Source organism: Tachysurus fulvidraco, chromosome 1 (assembly GCF_022655615.1).
Source record: "Tachysurus fulvidraco isolate hzauxx_2018 chromosome 1, HZAU_PFXX_2.0, whole genome shotgun sequence".
Lineage (NCBI taxonomy): Eukaryota > Metazoa > Chordata > Actinopteri > Siluriformes > Bagridae > Tachysurus > Tachysurus fulvidraco.
The window spans coordinates 35,739,960-35,757,216 of NC_062518.1; the positions used below are offsets into that span (position 1 = coordinate 35,739,960).

At 39.3% G+C, this 17,257-nt stretch overlaps 1 protein-coding gene and 1 long non-coding RNA gene across 3 annotated transcripts in view; one reads left to right on the forward strand and one right to left on the reverse strand.

Annotated features, from left to right (window-relative positions):
• Nucleotides 1-1,778: 1,778 nt before the first annotated feature.
• LOC125145455 lies at nucleotides 1,779-8,849 on the reverse strand. Its single transcript, XR_007143841.1, has 2 exons — nucleotides 8,720-8,849; nucleotides 1,779-7,869 (listed from the first exon to the last, which is right to left on the reverse strand). It is a non-coding gene; the product is annotated as an uncharacterized LOC125145455 (long non-coding RNA).
• The window catches only part of nhsl2 (NHS-like 2), a 68,104-nt gene continuing 59,657 nt past the window's right edge, over nucleotides 8,811-17,257 (forward strand). For both annotated transcript variants that reach the window (XM_027164990.2, XM_027164991.2), the window contains exon 1: nucleotides 8,811-9,232. In XM_027164990.2, coding sequence (XP_027020791.1) covers nucleotides 8,953-9,232 — 280 coding nt within the window. In that variant the 5' untranslated portion in view covers nucleotides 8,811-8,952. The remainder of the gene's footprint in view (nucleotides 9,233-17,257) is intronic.

Sequence of the window (17,257 nt, forward strand, 5' to 3'; positions counted from 1 at the left end):
CTGTAAAATTTGTATATTCATTAACTAGGTTATTTTTAAGTTTCTGAATACAGAACAAGCCTGAACATTTGATTCCTAATGATCAATTGGTTATTACACTAAACAATCTTAAAAAATACAGTTCATTCATTTAAAATATCCAGTATATCCTTTCCTCCTTAATAGTGTGTGTGTGTGTGTGTGTGTGTGTGTGTGTGTGTGTGTGTGTGTATGTTTGTATGTGTGTGTGTGTGCGTGCGTGTGTGTGGTGGAAATAGAAATGAGACAGGAATATTTGCATATAGCACATTTAGCCTTATGATTCACATTTATTTTTAGATACTTTCCCTAAAAACTATTTTAAACATAATTTTAACAAATGTTTGTTAAATAAATAATGAGGAATTGAATATAAAGGTTAAAGATGATATCATTTAAACAAACAGTAGAATCGTTATAAGGATTTTTTCAAATTGTTGACTGATTAAAAAGTCTAAATTAAAAAGTCTTCTAGTCAAGTCAAAAAGCTTTTATTGTCATTTAAACCATATATAGCTGACGCAGTATATATTGGAATTACAACGTTTTCTCCAGGACCACCTAGAACAAAAACAGAGCTACAAAGAACAACACAGATCTAAAGATTTGAAGAAAGTTAGTCCTAGCCACATAGTGCATCTGTGAAACCTGGTGCAAACAAACAATACAACACACTACAAGACAATACACAAAAGCGATGCCGACCAGAGTACATGCTGTATATTCTACAGTACAAATATAAGAATGAACACTTAATATAATAGCAGCAATTGACTGTGAGACAGCTTGTGCAAAGTGAATGCTAAACAGCTTGTGTAAAAGAGCAATAACAGTTTGGAGTGTTTACAGCTGTAAAACATGGATGTTTACTGGATTAGTTTAGCTTTCACTCCACAAGTGTTTTATTACTTTTTTTTAGTGCTAAACATTCATCCTTCATTAAAAATGTATTGAGTTTGCTAGCTGTTGTGAACCCAGCCACTAGAGGGCAGAAGCGCGTCCAGTCCTCACATTGCGCTCGTACTGTCCCTCTTCAGTAGCCGTAGTTACCGCATATCTTTCTTTCCCCGGAAGTCGGTGGCCCTTTTCCGCAGACTCCAACATGGTGAGCAGATTTCTTTTTTCGTTTCTCTTCCGATTTAATCCAGAATCATCCGCCATTTCACACAGTATCAATCACCTAAACCATTAAAATATCGTGTTTTCACTCGATGTCTGTGTATAAATCCTTATATTGCTGTGATTGGTCATGTGTTTGTAATAAAGATGTTTAGTTTAAAGTGTTCGGTCTCTTAACAAGACATGGCGCCTTAACTCGGGGTTTTAGCAGCTTGTCCTTCCGAAAGTCCGTGTAGTTTTTGTCATTGGGGTTAAAACGTGATTCAGTCTCAATAATTGTAGATTTTATTGCACGGTTCTGTCACTAAAGGCCTTTTGCGTTGATGCTAATAAATTAGCTCGAATGCTAAAACCGTTGTCTCTGTTCACACTGCTGGGGAATTGAGCGAACAGGATTTAATAACGCTGGAAATTATATTTATTCTGTTTTTTTTTTTAGGCCCGAGGACCGAAGAAACACCTGAAGCGTGTTGCAGCTCCTAAACACTGGATGCTTGACAAACTTACTGGAGTGTTTGTGAGTGTTTTTTCACCCCCACGTGACTCCACTGGATATGATCATGATAATGGTTCTGTTTATGGTTGAACAAGGCAGCTTCAGTGTGGTAAATTGATGTGGTGCTGTATTTTGTCACTCCTAGGCTCCTCGGCCCTCCACCGGTCCCCACAAGCTGAGAGAATGTCTGCCCCTCATCATCTTCCTGAGGAACAGGCTGAAGTACGCGCTGACTGGAGACGAGGTTAAGAAGATCTGCATGCAGAGGTTCATCAAGGTCGATGGCAAGGTCCGCACCGACATCACCTACCCTGCTGGATTTATGGGTAAGTCAGTTTGGTCCTGTTAACCAAAGTATCGTTTCAATGCCTTATAGGTTATATTATAGCCAAGGAGCACCACATTTACCGTGATTTCAGTAGATGACACAATTTTGGTATATAATCCTTATAAGAGCCTCACAGCTTTGTACGATCATGTAAATAAAAGTTGATTTCGAGTGGACTTGATATTCCTCAAGTAATGTATGGCTTTTTGGCATTGGCATGTTGGTAAGAGAGACATTTCTGATGGAAAATGTTTTGCTCATTCTCTTCAGTTGCATCTCTAAACATTAGTTGTTTAATACTGGGATCTGAGTTTTATTGTCATTGGGTTTGATGCAACAAAATTCTGTTGGTGAAATCCCAAACCAGTGCCATTAACAAAAATTGCAGTTAACTCTACACTGCAATACCAATGAAAATAAATGCTTGTATATGGATTTCTAAAGTATAGTACTGCACGGTAAGATTAATGATCTTCTGGTTAATGAAACACAACAGCAAAAGTAAAATATTTATAACAAGTGCATTTATACAGTTGGATTTGGTGAGTTATCTTTCTACTTAAAATAAACATCAGATCAGTCCGTTTTCTATTAAAATGAGACGTAGGCACTTGCATTTTTTTTACACTAATAGGGAAGACTTCACTTTTCCTGTGCTAGTCAACATGCATTGTCTAGAAAGCTTGTCCTGTCCAGATATTATTGTTAAATGGTAATTTGCCAAGCAGGCTCATCTTTTTCCATTCACTGATTCAACACACTTCATATGTAGTCAGGGTTATGGATGAACACCCTGTTCCGGTGTGTTCTTTTTGGTACCATTGTTGGTGTTTAAAATCGAGTACCAATGGTAGTCATTCTGAGTGACAGTTTAAGAAAGCATGTTGGTGAACTACTAGGCAAACATTTAATTTTAGTTGAGAGTATGGGGTTTTTTAAGTACTTTTGCATCCATTAGTTTCTTTAGTGTTTGGTAATTAGTTATGATGTGCACAGTAAACCACAGCAGAAGTCTCTTTACTGTGACATATTTTCCTTTTGCAGTTTACTGCAGAGTTTGCCATGTTATAAGTGTTCGGTTTGTGTGATGGGTGACTTTGATGGCACAGTTTAACAGATGGATGAGCAATTATATGTCCTTCCTCCAAGACTGACAAATGTTATTGTTTTTATGGAGCCACTGTCATTCACCCAGTGGGAGTTCAGATAAGATTGCCAAGAGGATATTAAATCTGATCTGATTCATTGTCAAAACCTGGTGAGTGTGAAATAGCCACCAGTAAGTTGCTGTGATGTTTGTGGGGGACTTGGAGCAGGTTGTATGAACAGCTTCTGGACAGGTTACAGTTTTGTGTTTTGGGTTGCAGATGTGATCAGCATTGAGAAGACTGGAGAAAACTTCCGCTTGATTTATGATGTGAAAGGCCGTTTCACTGTCCACCGCATCACCAACGAGGAGGCCAAGGTGAGCCACATTTGTCATTTTGACACAAATTTATATTGTGGAATGTGTTTTGTAATTGCGGTAAAAGATATTTGCTGCAAGTGCTGTAGAATTAGAAACTGAGATGTGACACCTTTTTATTTGCTCCTGCATGTTTTGTTTAACATTTTAATTTTCTTTTTGCAGGTAGTTAGCCTACTATACTGCTTCATTAGAAGCCTTGTTTCTGATTGTGTTAATCTTTTTCCCCACCCTGTTTATCTGTAGTACAAGCTGTGCAAGGTTAGGAAACTCCTTGTTGGCACTAAGGGAATCCCTCACCTGGTGACCCATGATGCCCGCACCATCCGCTACCCTGATCCCATGATCAAGGCTAATGACACGGTCCGCATTGACCTGGAGACTGGCAAAATCACAGATTTCATCAAGTTTGACACTGGTCAGTATTTATTTATTTTAAGGCTAAAATATATAAGCTCACTGAAGTCAGCCAACACTCCAACATGGGGAGTCAATGGAAAATTGTGCAAACTGGTTACATTGTAGTCCATGTTGGAATTATTTGTCATAAGCTCTGCCTGTAAAAGACATGTGTGTCGATGTTCCACTTGAGTGACATGTCTGCTTTCTCTACCTGTGTGTAGGTAACCTGTGCATGGTGACTGGTGGTGCTAACTTGGGTCGTATTGGTGTCATCACCAACCGAGAGAGGCATCCTGGCTCCTTTGATGTGGTGCACGTGAAGGACAGCACAGGCAACAGCTTTGCCACCAGGCTCTCCAACATCTTTGTCATTGGCAAGGTGAGAGAGAAATTCACACATTTTCTGCCGACAGCTGCTTAATGCAGTCCCAGTTAGGTTTTTCATTCATTGCTTATTTTTGCAATTGTATAAAGTTGACTTAGTAAGAATTTCAGATGGAGAGTAAAACAATCTTTCTTGTAAATGCTTATTGTTGGCTAAAGTATTTCCCATTAGTCTTGTCTTTTGCTTCATGCATTTTAATCAGATTTTAAACTGGCAAAAGAGCTGATATTTGATACATGTGCTCATGCATTTTATGTCCTATAATCCTGTTCTGAGCAGATTTTAAGACATGAAGAATTTGCACAACTATTTTTTATATATACTTTTTTAGCATGGACTTAAAACAACCCAATGTTAATATCTGCAGCCCTCTGAAGTGACCTCGTAATTATGAAAGTAATTTCTTAAATGTGTCTCGTGTGGTGTTCAGGGTAACAAGCCATGGGTGTCCATCCCTCGTGGAAAGGGTATCCGTCTGACCATTGCTGAGGAGAGAGACAAGAGACTGGCTGCCAAGCAGAGCAGCAGCTAAGTCCACTCAGGACTGGTTCCCCCAACCCTGGTTTCAAATAAAACAAAATATTTACAACAATGGCTAAAGATGGAATTATTTATGCAAAAATGTATTTGTTTAAATCAAATTAATTTAATTTAAATCTAATTTTCAGTGATTGTACACAACTCATAAATGTCAAGTTCTTTTTAGTGACCTTTTTGGTCCATGAATTTTAATTGAATGGAGTGTAATTAAGTGTATTTGAAAGTATGTACATTTAATCCAAATAGTGTACATCCAAGTTTCTGTCTTAAAGGACCATTTTATTCAGCATTCTGGTCATGGAATGGATCAAATTAGCAATTAAATAATTAAGATTTTTTTAACTAGGATTTTCTAAATAGTTTGAACTACAGTGTCTTGGGCCAGGATTAAGTAAAGGATCTTAATGGACTTTTATTTATTAATCTCTGGAGATTAATCCATCACTTATTTAAAGATGCATCGGTTGGCTACAGTTTTAGCCTACAATAGTGGCTAAAATGATCACTATTTCTGAGACCTGTTCCATGTAGAGTGCATGTTTGTAATCTATTTCTTTTAAAATACAATTATCCTATAAGTATACATTTTTTTACATAGTACAAACCAAATAGTTCATTATTTCAAATTTAAATAAGTCCAAAAGCCCTGTTCAACATTTACCAGTCAATCATTCAAAGTATGATGCAATCATGAAAGATTACATCACGTTGCAATTAGAGCACGTATGTAGAAACGGATGAGCTATTACTATAATGCATCCAAAGATAGCACAACTGGAGAGCTGCATCATCCTGAATGCTTTAATGTTAATGAGTGCTGCATCACCTTGAATGCTGCAAATGGATCTCAGCCATCCATTCCTAACATGATACCCAGTCTTGTTTAATGTGCTGATTTCACCAAGCCTGTTTGCTTACAAATTGTATCGATTGATGCTGAGTAGAACCTTGTGTGGCTGCTTTCCAATAACCCATCTGCTTCTTCCATACCACCTTGATGCCGAGGCCCTGAAATTTTTGTTATATCATTGATAAGTGAAGTTACTTCAGAATGATGCTCCAATAACCAAGACCAATATGTTTGTCCTTGGTTCTTCCTGTTCATTTTTTAAGACACACAGAAGGGAGGGAGTGAAATGAGGTAAGCAAACTTAGATAAATATGCATATAGAGACTCTGCTGGAACTTGATGTGATCTGCAAGAGAGTGACTGATGAGCGATGTTGATGTATTATATATGCCCATATATATGGGTTTATGTAACTAAAATTTGAGTCAGTCAGATTGAGTGTTTGTTTCTCCAAGATCAGTGCAGATGCACATTAAGCATAGTTTAATTTCCACAGAGAATTATTACTGTTCAACTTTACACAAGATCCAGTATATCAAGTTAACAAGTCATGAGAGTTTATATAGCAGGAGAAATGTCCACCAATCACCCATCAAAATAAAACCACCTCCCTTGTACCACCAAAACGGCTTTGACCTATCCACACACTGACTCCACAAGACCTCTATAGGTGTGCTGTGGTATCTGGCAACAAGACGTTAGCAGTAAGTCCTTTAAGTTGTAAGGTGAGCCTTCATAAATCATACTTGTTTATCCAGCACATCCTACAGATACACGATCAGATTGAGATCTGTGGAATTGATGCCAATTCAGCACCTTGAACTCTTTGTCATGATCCACAAACCATTCCTGAACCATTTTTGCATTTCAGCAGGATTCTAGAAGATGCCACTGCATTAGGAAAGGCTGGCCATGAAGAAGGGTACATGATCCACGGTGACATTGCTGATATGTATCAATGTAACATGCCCATTCTAAGCACTTTCAGCAGAGGACATGGACGCTTGGACCAGTCTGTGGCAAGGCAGCAAGCTGGAATTTAGTGTGTGTTCTGACACTTTCCTATTAAGCCATTAACTTTTTCAGCAATTTCTACTACAGTTCTGTCCCCACACACATCAATGACATGATCACCGGTTCACTGTTTGTCCTTCCTTGCACCACTTTTGGAAATTAATAATCACTGAATACCAGGAACATCCCATCTTGCCTATTTTTCCTGCTTCCAACACATCAAATTCAATGTGACTTAATTTTCTGCCTGATATATCCCATCCCTTGACAGGTGCCCATGTAACAAGATAATCAATGCTATTCACTTCACCTGTCATTGGCCTTAAAGTTATGGCTAATTGGTGTAAACTTGCATGTGAATGTGTGTGTTCTACTTGGCTGTGGCTCTTCTCCAGGCCATATGGGTCCTGCTGTGTTTCAGCCTGTTTGTCCTGCAGCCTTTCGCCTGATGGTCCGCAGTGCTGCAGCATGGCTCGGCTCATCCCAGTCCAACACACTGTTGGGGCCTGTGTCCAAAATAAGACTCACACCTACACAGTGTCTTGTGTCCTTGAGTTTACTATAAATGCTTCTAGTTCTAGATGGCATTAGGATGCTTTTTTTTTATTACTCTCTTATACTTTGTGCTCATAACCACATTTACATGGTTGTGATGCTGTGTCCTAAATGATTATATGATTATCAATAATCAAATGATTATTGATTAAGTGCATCTATTTTGAGAGCAGAATTCTAAACGGATCTGACACGACTAAGGACATTTTGTGCAACGATGCTCTTTGAAAATAAAGCATGAAGCATGCCAGACTCCGGCACTGCTCGTGCACTGCTCACATCTCCCCCTTGTGCAAAATAAAACAGCACTTTCATTTAATTACACATGAGCTATGTGGTTTCAGAATCACATTTATATATGCACACAGAGTGAAGAAAAAATGGTATTTCAGTGAGGGGGGTGGGTTCACGCTCAAGGTCCTTTAGGAGTATTTCTGCCTGCGTGTTTGGCCTGTGCGTAATGGGGTGGGGAAACCTGGAACAATGGAGACAGTCATGTTTCACTAGCAGCCAGACATGGTTCCCCCACATGTTTCTGATCAATATCTCTGCATGATATACTTCCATAAAGTCATGCATGGATGGAAATATGCTTAATGAGATGAGTGGATATGGGTGACATGTTGCTCATCTACCTGCTCTTCTTCCTCTTCCTCTTCAGTGCTGTTCAGCTTAACTCCTTCTGCAACCTTCAGTTCTGGGAAATGTATGAATAGATGAACAAATCGTGTAGGTGAGCCAAGTTATGGTTTTGGGTGGGGGTGCACACATGCAGCAGATGTGAGCTTTGGGAGGGGCCAACATCTGGTCTGGAGGAAGGAGTGTAAGGATTGGAGGACGTTTTTTTCCACTGCTAAACCTAGGTGTATTTTTTCCAGTGTTGGAATTTACGGTCTTGGAGTGCAGCTGTTAAAACTTAATGTTGCCGAGCTTACTTTTTCATCTAACAAGTGATGTGTTGCAAAATGCCACAAAAATCCTCTGATCTGCAGGACGAATTGTTCAGGTGTGATTGAGACTGCAGATGTAGACACTAGATTACTTTGAAAATACCAGTGGACTCTTCTGTCTAAACCAGGAGCACCAGCAAGAATTTTGGACACTCTAATAAAAGGGCAAAGCACCAGGTACTTCGTCCTGGATCATTTCTTTTCTCTTGACAATCCTTGTTTTTAGTCTGAACTGCTGTATTTCCACATCTGGCTTGCAAACAGGAAAACGTTGTATTTTTAGTGTTTGTAAGCCACAACATGCACACAAGGTTAAGAATGAAGTAGAAAGACAAGAAAGTGATCGTCTCGTTTGCGTAAATTCACGCCGGTACCAAATCGGGTGCAAAAGTCATTCAAGTTTAATTAGGAAGCAATGAAAAGCAACCTGCAGACGAGACTGTGTCACACTTTCAGATGTCTTTGAGTCTTTATCTGTATCAAATAACGTGTCAAAGTAGCACGGCAGCTCTACGTCCATTCTTTACTCCAGAGGTCAGATATCTTACATGCTATTTAGTTTAGTAGTAGTAGGTTTTTTGGCTGCAGGTCCTGTACCTGTGGCTGGTCTGCATCCTCCTGTAAAGCCGCTGACTTTTGAATCCTCCCTCGCAGCTTTCTCTCTGGACTCATGCGGACTGATCAGAGCTCCGCGCAGTGGACAATCAGCTGCAACGCAAAAAAGATGCCCGCACTGTACTCGCTAGACGGAGTTCAGCTCGGGGAGATCGGGCTCTGATCAGCCCTCTAACCAACTGCAACACTGAAGTAGATCATAGAGAAGAAAGAAGATGCCGTTTTGCAAGCGCATCATCGCGCCTAAGGACGTGTGCAAAAGCGCGCTGAGGAGCGGCGGTGCGTCGGTCACGGACTTGGCGGACGTGTGCGGCTTCAGCCTTTGCTCCATCCTCAGACAGCTGTCCGATTTATGCAGGCAGTCGGTCAGCATCCTGGAGGAACTCGAAGGAGAGATCGCGTCCATTTGCCATCGCTCGGGAACATTGGAGAACAAAGTTATCAGCCTGCAAAGACACGTCTCGACACTCGCAGCCTGCAAGCCACCGCTACAGAGTAAGCAAGAGCTGTTACTTTCTATTTGCAGAAGCCTCTGAGTTCTGCTGGGTCACTTGTTACACCGCTAAACACTCCAAGTCCAAGTTTGTTTAGTCTTGAAATGTCTTCGCTATGTTGGCATATGAGACAGAAACTATGTGAGCGCGTGACTTTTCTGGCAGTTTGGCACGACTGGATGTGGTTGTTTACAGAATGAGACTGTTGTCTTATAGCCTCAGATGCAATACATAAAGCTCTCTTACCCCATGAACTTCTAAGATCTATTATAGATTGTTGATACAGCTGTTAAGAAATAGAGCTCAAAAAGGTGAGCAACAGTAGTGCGTACGTGCTTCTATTGCCCCAAACACACGAGTGCACCAGAATAAGCCTTCTTCCTTAAATAAGACTCTCACTCTCTAGTCCATGGGATAGAGCCACTAACAGCTGAACCTCTTAGTGCTTTACACACAATCAACCCCAAATTGGATTAGCATTAGGTGTTAGTAGACATTATTTATAGACATAATAACTGATAATTGTGGCTTTTTTCCTGGTTGTAGGTTGTAACAATTTTAGTTGATTTCATTACCATGCTTACAATTATATGTGCTTTACTTATTTTTGTATTTTTTTTATTGGATTATTATATGTTTTTATTTATTTATTAAATACAAGGTATAAAGCAGAATGAATAGTGTCCTAACAAACTGGTCAGGCTAGTCACAGTGTGGTGTTAATGAAAATCAAGAGCTGTATTGTTTACATGTATTGGCTTCAGTGGGTTTTCCATTGTAACTAATCTCCAGGCAGGGAGAGAGAAATGCCACAAGGCTGTATTATGGGTCCACAAAAGATTTAGACCTAGAATAGTCTTAGAGTTCAGTACAAGCAAGAGATTCACACAGATGAACAAGACAAATCTGTGTGGACACCGAGGTCACTGGACAGCCATCCAGAAATCCTGCTGAATGGACTCTTGTCAGATAATAATCAGCAGCAAACAAACTGTGCGAGGCGTGCCTTGTAGCGTATTCATCTCCATCAGGTTCATCTGTCAAATCAATCATGTGTTTATTCTTCTTTTCATTTTTGGCTCCACTGTTTTGGCATGCAGTCACTATGATGCCTCCTACGCTACTCTGTGTTGCTAAGCTGAGGACGAGCAGAAAATTTCCTCTGTCCGCTTCCTTTTGTCTTAGAAAAGGAAGCAACTCTCAAACTTTGTCCCCTTAATCCCACACATTTGGCCTTGTGATGCAGTCCAGCATCACCATGAGTATACTCCAGTGCATCTGCATGAGTTAATCAGGCTTCTCTAATGAATGGATGGATGATGATTAGGCCTAGACTAGATTTGTTAAAATATAACCCACCTGTATTTGCTTAGGGTCCTGGCCTTAGTGTCTGAAAATCCCTTGCTCTGACAAGTTCTAGATAACCAATTCAGATCCTGAAATGCAGCAGATTATTTGGCAGCGACGATTGTTTCTTCAGAGCAAAGTAACTGGAGTTCATGTCCCTCTGGAGACTGTGTGTCAGCATTTGATGAGGACATGGGGTGAAGGAGCAGCTTAAATTCGGCCAGTTATCCCTTCATGTTATACTTAGCCGTAACATATACACAAAAACACGAATGTGAAATCAACTCTACTGCTTTAAAGGATGCTGGTCATTCCTTCTAGCCAAACAGCCATGTAGGGCACGATAGGAAAAAATGAAGCAGGGATTCAAATAAAGTTTAATGCGTGTTTGGTAGATGGCTCTTAAGTGGACAACTAAATGTTTATGTCACCACCACAACATAGATAATGCGTGATAGATCAGTTTTTTACGAAACGCCTTGTGTTATAATCTTTAGCCTTGAGCAGAGTTGAGGAATCATTTTCACTGAATCTATTGAATAAATCTGACACCATCAAGATGACAGTTTGTTAATTTTAGTACTGTTAAGATATGCATTAGACAAGGCTTAGGCATATATAAGGGACATTTGCTTATTCATGGGAGAAACTCTTTGGGTGGCAGCAAGCAGAACTCTTATAAGTGTGAAGGCCATTTCTTTAAAAAACACACACAAAGTCATCTCTTCCAACTTTCACTCCCAGTTTGGCAGCAGTGTAGTGTGTGATGTGCTTGTCATGTTTCCTGTTGAAGTCCATCGTAACCTCAGCCATGAGAATGATTTTAATACAGTCTTCCTTTTTCAAAGGTGTTCTTAAAGGCTGTCTTAAAGTATTCTGTATTATAAACTATCTAGTACTATGAAACATTTGGCAAAAAAAATGTTTTTCTAAAAAGTGTTCACTTGCATATGGAGACCTTTGGGACATTATGGTATAAATGACAGAATAAAAAAATAATCCTGAACTAAGCATCAGATCTTTTGGTAAATTGATTTCCTTCATTTATTCAGGACAAGCTTACCAAGCAAATGTTATATTTATTTTCTATTTATAGTTATGTTGTTTTGATATATTCTGACTGCTAAAGAGCAACCGTCTTAAGAGAAAATGCTTAAAAATATGTTAGAAATTTCCTGTGATACAAATTAGAATTCTTTTACAGCAGCAGTCTCTTGTCATTTTATGTCATTCTCGTGTGAAATTCACGGATATATCGACTTTAACTGTTATCATACCAATAATTCTTCTTCCTATTCCAGTCTCCATTCTAAAAGAGTATCCTTGCAGAATTCATGGAATCTGGTCATGAAACACAGGTGCAGTTGAGAGCAATTCAGAAGCAGAGTGAAACATACAGTAGCTTCTTGGTAGATTCTCTATGAAGCTTTGGATCTGTCCTGAAGCGATGAATGTCATTCTTCTGAATGATGTACCCTCAGTTATTTTTTTAATAATGGTGTTGGAGAGCATTGTCTTACACATCTGTCCAAAATCTCCACCTGGTTTGAGAGCTGGTGATTGTGAAGGTCATATCTTATGAAGTTTATCATTTTCATTCTCATCAAACCGTTCAGTGAGCCTTCATGCTCTACTGATAGGGCAGAGTCAGTGTTGGAAGAAACTAATCCATCAGGATAGAAATGTTTGCTTGTAGCATAAAACTCTTATATTGAGTGCATCTTACATCTAAGGAGCCAAATCGAGCCAAATAATGCCAACAAACAATATACAGACAGAACTGTCTGAGAGATAATGGACTCAGGACCATATTTATAACTAATATAGACACCCTTTCAATAAAAAAATGTATTCTTGAAGTATTGATGTACGTCTTGGTGCTAGTGTCTCATGACGAGTGCAAAGATTCGTTATTCTTTAATGTATTCTTTAAAATATTCTTCTAGCATTTACAGTCTTTAGTCCATTCAAGCTTAAAGACAGTAAAGAGAAACTAGCCTCGGGATTAAAATATATAGTGTAAAAGGCCTAAAGATGAATGTGACAGGAGGCTTGGACATAATGCAGACTTGTTACTTTAACTTTCGTCTGGATAAGTAGAGCGTCTGGTGTGTTTGTGTGTGTGTGTGTGTGTGTGTGTGTGTGTGTGTGTGTGTGTGTGTGTGTGTGTGTGTGTGTGTGTAGTCTAGTCAGGAAATCATTGTTGTATTCCTGTGTTTAAAATACCGAAAAATAATTTAGTATGGAGTTACAGACCTAACAGAAATGACCTCTCATGCAATACCACAGGCGAAATGTCTGCGAATGCAACTATGCAACTAATAAATGCCCATGAGAGCTATGATTAATTTCATGTTTCTAAATTCAACTAATATTCCAGTAATATGTTGTGCACCTGCAGGTTTCTGCATGTCATCCCTTTTCTCAAAACATGTTTAGTTTCTCTGAAACTAGCCAAATCTAATGAGCATGAGTTCTGCTGGACATAATTTGTTGAAGAATTTGCCTAAAAATCCCCAAAAGAAAAACAACCCTGAGCTCTCAATAGAATATGATTTTGAGGTTGAAAGCTGGAGTTTTTCTTTAGAGTATAATGAGATGGAGAGACGTAGAGGAGAAAAAAAGTTCTGAGTTGATTGAATGAGTGAGGAAGAAAGAAAGACTGACTGGGAGAGAGGGGGGAAATTAGGCAGTGTCTGAACAGAGTAAGGGAAATCATTCTAGTGGGAAAGATAAATTCAGGTGAAATGCAGAAGAAACTATTAACAACTTCCTGCCTTGGCCGTGTGCCTGAGTCCCCTTTTGTGCACCACAGAACGTTTTTCTATAATTTAAATCATTTTTGCGCCACTGTTGCTCCGTTGGCTGGGAATTTGGTTGCCGTGGCGGAGTTCCAGCTGCCAAGAGAAGCTCAGTCAAGCTGAACTCAGGCATCATGTGCACAGGAATGTCTCAAAAACAAGTTAAAGCAGTGCTACATTAGACTCTAGCAACTGCTTTCTCCTTCTTCTCATGCTTTGTCCAAAGTAGTAAAGACAAGCACAAAAAAAAGTTGCGCAACAGGTTCATTTCCCCCCCTCTCTCTCTTTCTCTTTCTCTCTCTCTCTCTCTCTCTCTCTCTCTCTCTCTCTCTCTCTCTCTCTCTCTCTCTCTCTCTCTCTCTCTCTCTCTCTCTCTCTCTCTCTCTCTCTCTCTCTCTCTCTCTCTCTCTCTCTCTCTCTCTCTCTCTCTCTCTGAAACATCCCGTGGGAAAGTCATGTTTGGGATTGACCGATGGGAATGGGATTTTCATGGCTGCACTCTCATGTTGACTGTAGCAGTAAGCACATTTGCGTGATCATGAAGTCATTTCGCCTCAGGGACCAGTTTCATAACAACACACGCTTCTATCTACTTCTGTCCAGTCCAGGCTTTGTGTGCTTGTATGCACCCAGTCACATGGCTTATACAGAAGGGAGACCATGTGTGTTTTATGTTGAACATGTGCAGTATGTGATTGTTTTTCCTGTTCCTGCAACTCGTTCAGGCTCTGGGCAGTGCCTCAGATTCTCTTGGCTGCTCAGTCTTTGGCTCTGGATCTTATGACACAGACCATGTAGCTCTGCAACACAGCCGTCTTCCCACCCCTACTCTGACACATTGCTTTAACAATGTAGCAAACTGTCGTTATGCTCCTGCAATATACAGTCTTAAAGCTAGAACAACCCAAGAGGTAGCTATTGAGTCTGGGACGACCTACAACACTCCTGTCAAACTTTGCCTAAAACCCCAACAATGATCTAATGATTAAAGATGATTATATCAAAATAGATTCCAGGTCCTCTGTGACCTTGGACCTTGGTTCCTCATGTGTTTTGCATTTTAGAATCATAAGGACCAAAATTCCAAAAAAAAAAAGGTTTTGGTGCTTGAATAGTTTGTTCGACTTCAGGGTGTTGCTGGGAATGTTGCTGACTTGTTTATCTTGCATGTTTGTGATATTTTTGCATGGTTGTGTATATTAAAAAAATATTGGGTAGAAAAAAATCGTTGATCTACTAATAAACTTACTGATGCAAACATATGGTGTGAAGTGACAGTGCATGCCACAGCAAGATGAAATGAACATAAACCACATGAATCATTACTTGGCAAATATTTTGATTAAATCTAATTTCTTTTGCTGAAGTTTTTATAGCCCCAGTCCTGTCTTCCTACATGCACAGTAAAATACACTGCAGAGAGAACAATCAGGTGGATGGGAATGTTGTAGGTACTTTCCGCTTCTTTTTCTTTCTTTTTTTTATTGTAGGTTCTGCATCAGGTTTTCCATTACTTTCCAAAATACTGTTTTTCTTTCCCTTTTTTCCCTCTTCTTCTTCTTCATATTTTGACAGTCCTTTGGAAAAATCATACTCTCACACACTGGATCCAGGTCAATGTTTACTCTGTCCACTCCTCTCAGATTTCTATCATCAGAGAAACCAGGCTTATGCTTCCTTTAGGAACCCATCTCCCCGCCCACCCCCCCTTTCTCCCACCAATACACACACACACACACACACACACACACACACACACACACACACACACACACACACACACACACACACACACACAGAGTTTTCTCCATTATGTTTGCATAATAATATCTGCAAGAAGCACAAAAATGTGTAATGTATATAACCATATTGCAGATGTATCTGTAAAGACAAAAGAAATCTATTTTAAAAACTGGTTCTGCCTAAAGATTTCTTGAACTTAAGACAATAATTTCATTAGATGAAGTCATGTGCTGTGCTGTACACATTGCTCAGTGAACTGTACTGTTTTAGTATTAGCTCCTAAAATACAGTATGTGTATTTATATTCATGGCATTTTTAGCAGATGCCCTTTATCCAGACTGACTTACATATTATCACATTTATACAGCTGAGCAAATGAGGATTAAGGACCTTGCTTAGGGACCCAGGAGTAGCTGAGTGGCCCTGGGATTCAAACTCATGACATTCCTATGAGCAGTCCAACACATTAATCACTGAGCTACGGACACAATGCATTGTACTTCAGATGCAGTATCAACACTACAGCATTATGGAATTCCTGAATCTGATCGGTCTGAAGGTGTTGATTAATCTTCTGTGCCAATACTGCTGGCTGTAATTTACATCCGTCCATCCATCCATCTTCTACTGCTTTATCTGGCATTCTTTAATTACATCCTTTCCTTTTTTAACTTATTCATGCAGCAGTTTATAGCTCCTATAATGTAATTATTTACAGGAGCTAACTTGTTTTGCTGATATGCAAAAAAAAACTTGAAACTTGAAAAATTCATGCACTTTACACTCGTGTCCGCTGTACCAATATCGTGCAACATTGAAAAATATCACATTGATTTATTCAGAGAAGACATCTGTACCTTATTTTGGCAAATTGTTAAAGCAGTCACGCATGTAGACTTCTCAGAAAAGATCGGCCCATAATTTTGTTCACTTTACAAGCAATTCCTAGATGTTTGGAATACAGGGTGGACAGAAATATTGTCTGAGAAATACATTTGCAAATTGAAACATATACAATATATTAAATAAAATTTTACATTTCACAGACACCCTTATCAAAATGAATTACATTTTTATTTCAATTTATACAGTAATTAAGGGTTAAGGGCCTTGATCAGGGGCCCAGCAGTGGCACTTTGGTGGACCTGGGATTTAAACTCCCAAACAGTAACATTCCAATCAGTAGTCCAATGCCTTAACCACTAGGCTAACATGTAAACAGCTGTATTTTCATTAAAAAGCATCATGTGACATGTAACATAATTGTAAGGAGCTTTGTAATTTCTCAAAATTACCAGATTTTCTGCATATTTGGTCCAAGACGTTTCATGTGGCATCACAACACACACCCATCAAAAGTGCACTTTGATTCATGTGCATCAAACATTAATACAGCTTTCATGGAAAATATTTACATACAGGTATCTGTCTTCATAGTTGGTAGATGAAGCCTTTTCCTGCAAAATAAAGCAGTCTTCAAGTTGCAAAAAAAACTCGGTTTGTTGCATCACAACAATGATTTGGCTGCAACAATCACACCAAAAAAACTGATTGATATCCCGGAGGGACTGTTTAATACAAGCGCAACCATATTTAAGCATGTTTACACATGATGAGATGCTAGTGAGTGAGTACAAGTAAATAAATCTCAAGTGTAAAGAAATGCAAAGCATCTACCAACAGGATGAGCACGTTTTACATGGCAATATTGTAATGTTACAAACATTAGGAAAGATTTGATCATGAGAGACTATTCTCATCCAGTAAGTGCCAATGTAGGTGAAAATTTTCATTCCAACCCAGAGGAAGCCAGACCTCGAAACACTTTGAAAGCCAAGCTCACCCGATTAAACAGGTGGAGTCTTGTGTGGCTCCTGCTTGACTGGAGTGAACTTCGTGGATCCCTGAATCATGTCTGAAGTTGGAGCATTGGGAAGGGGATCTTCTGGTATGGTTAGTTATATTTTCAAAATGGCTTTAACAGCTTCTGTAAGCTGACAGAAACAAACATTTGAAAGCGCAGAGCCTTTATACTGTAGTCTTTAAAATAGTAGGAGGACCTTATCTGTCAATCAAACAATCTAGTGGTTGTAAAAAGCAAGTACAATATGCAAAACTGCACATTTATTGCTGT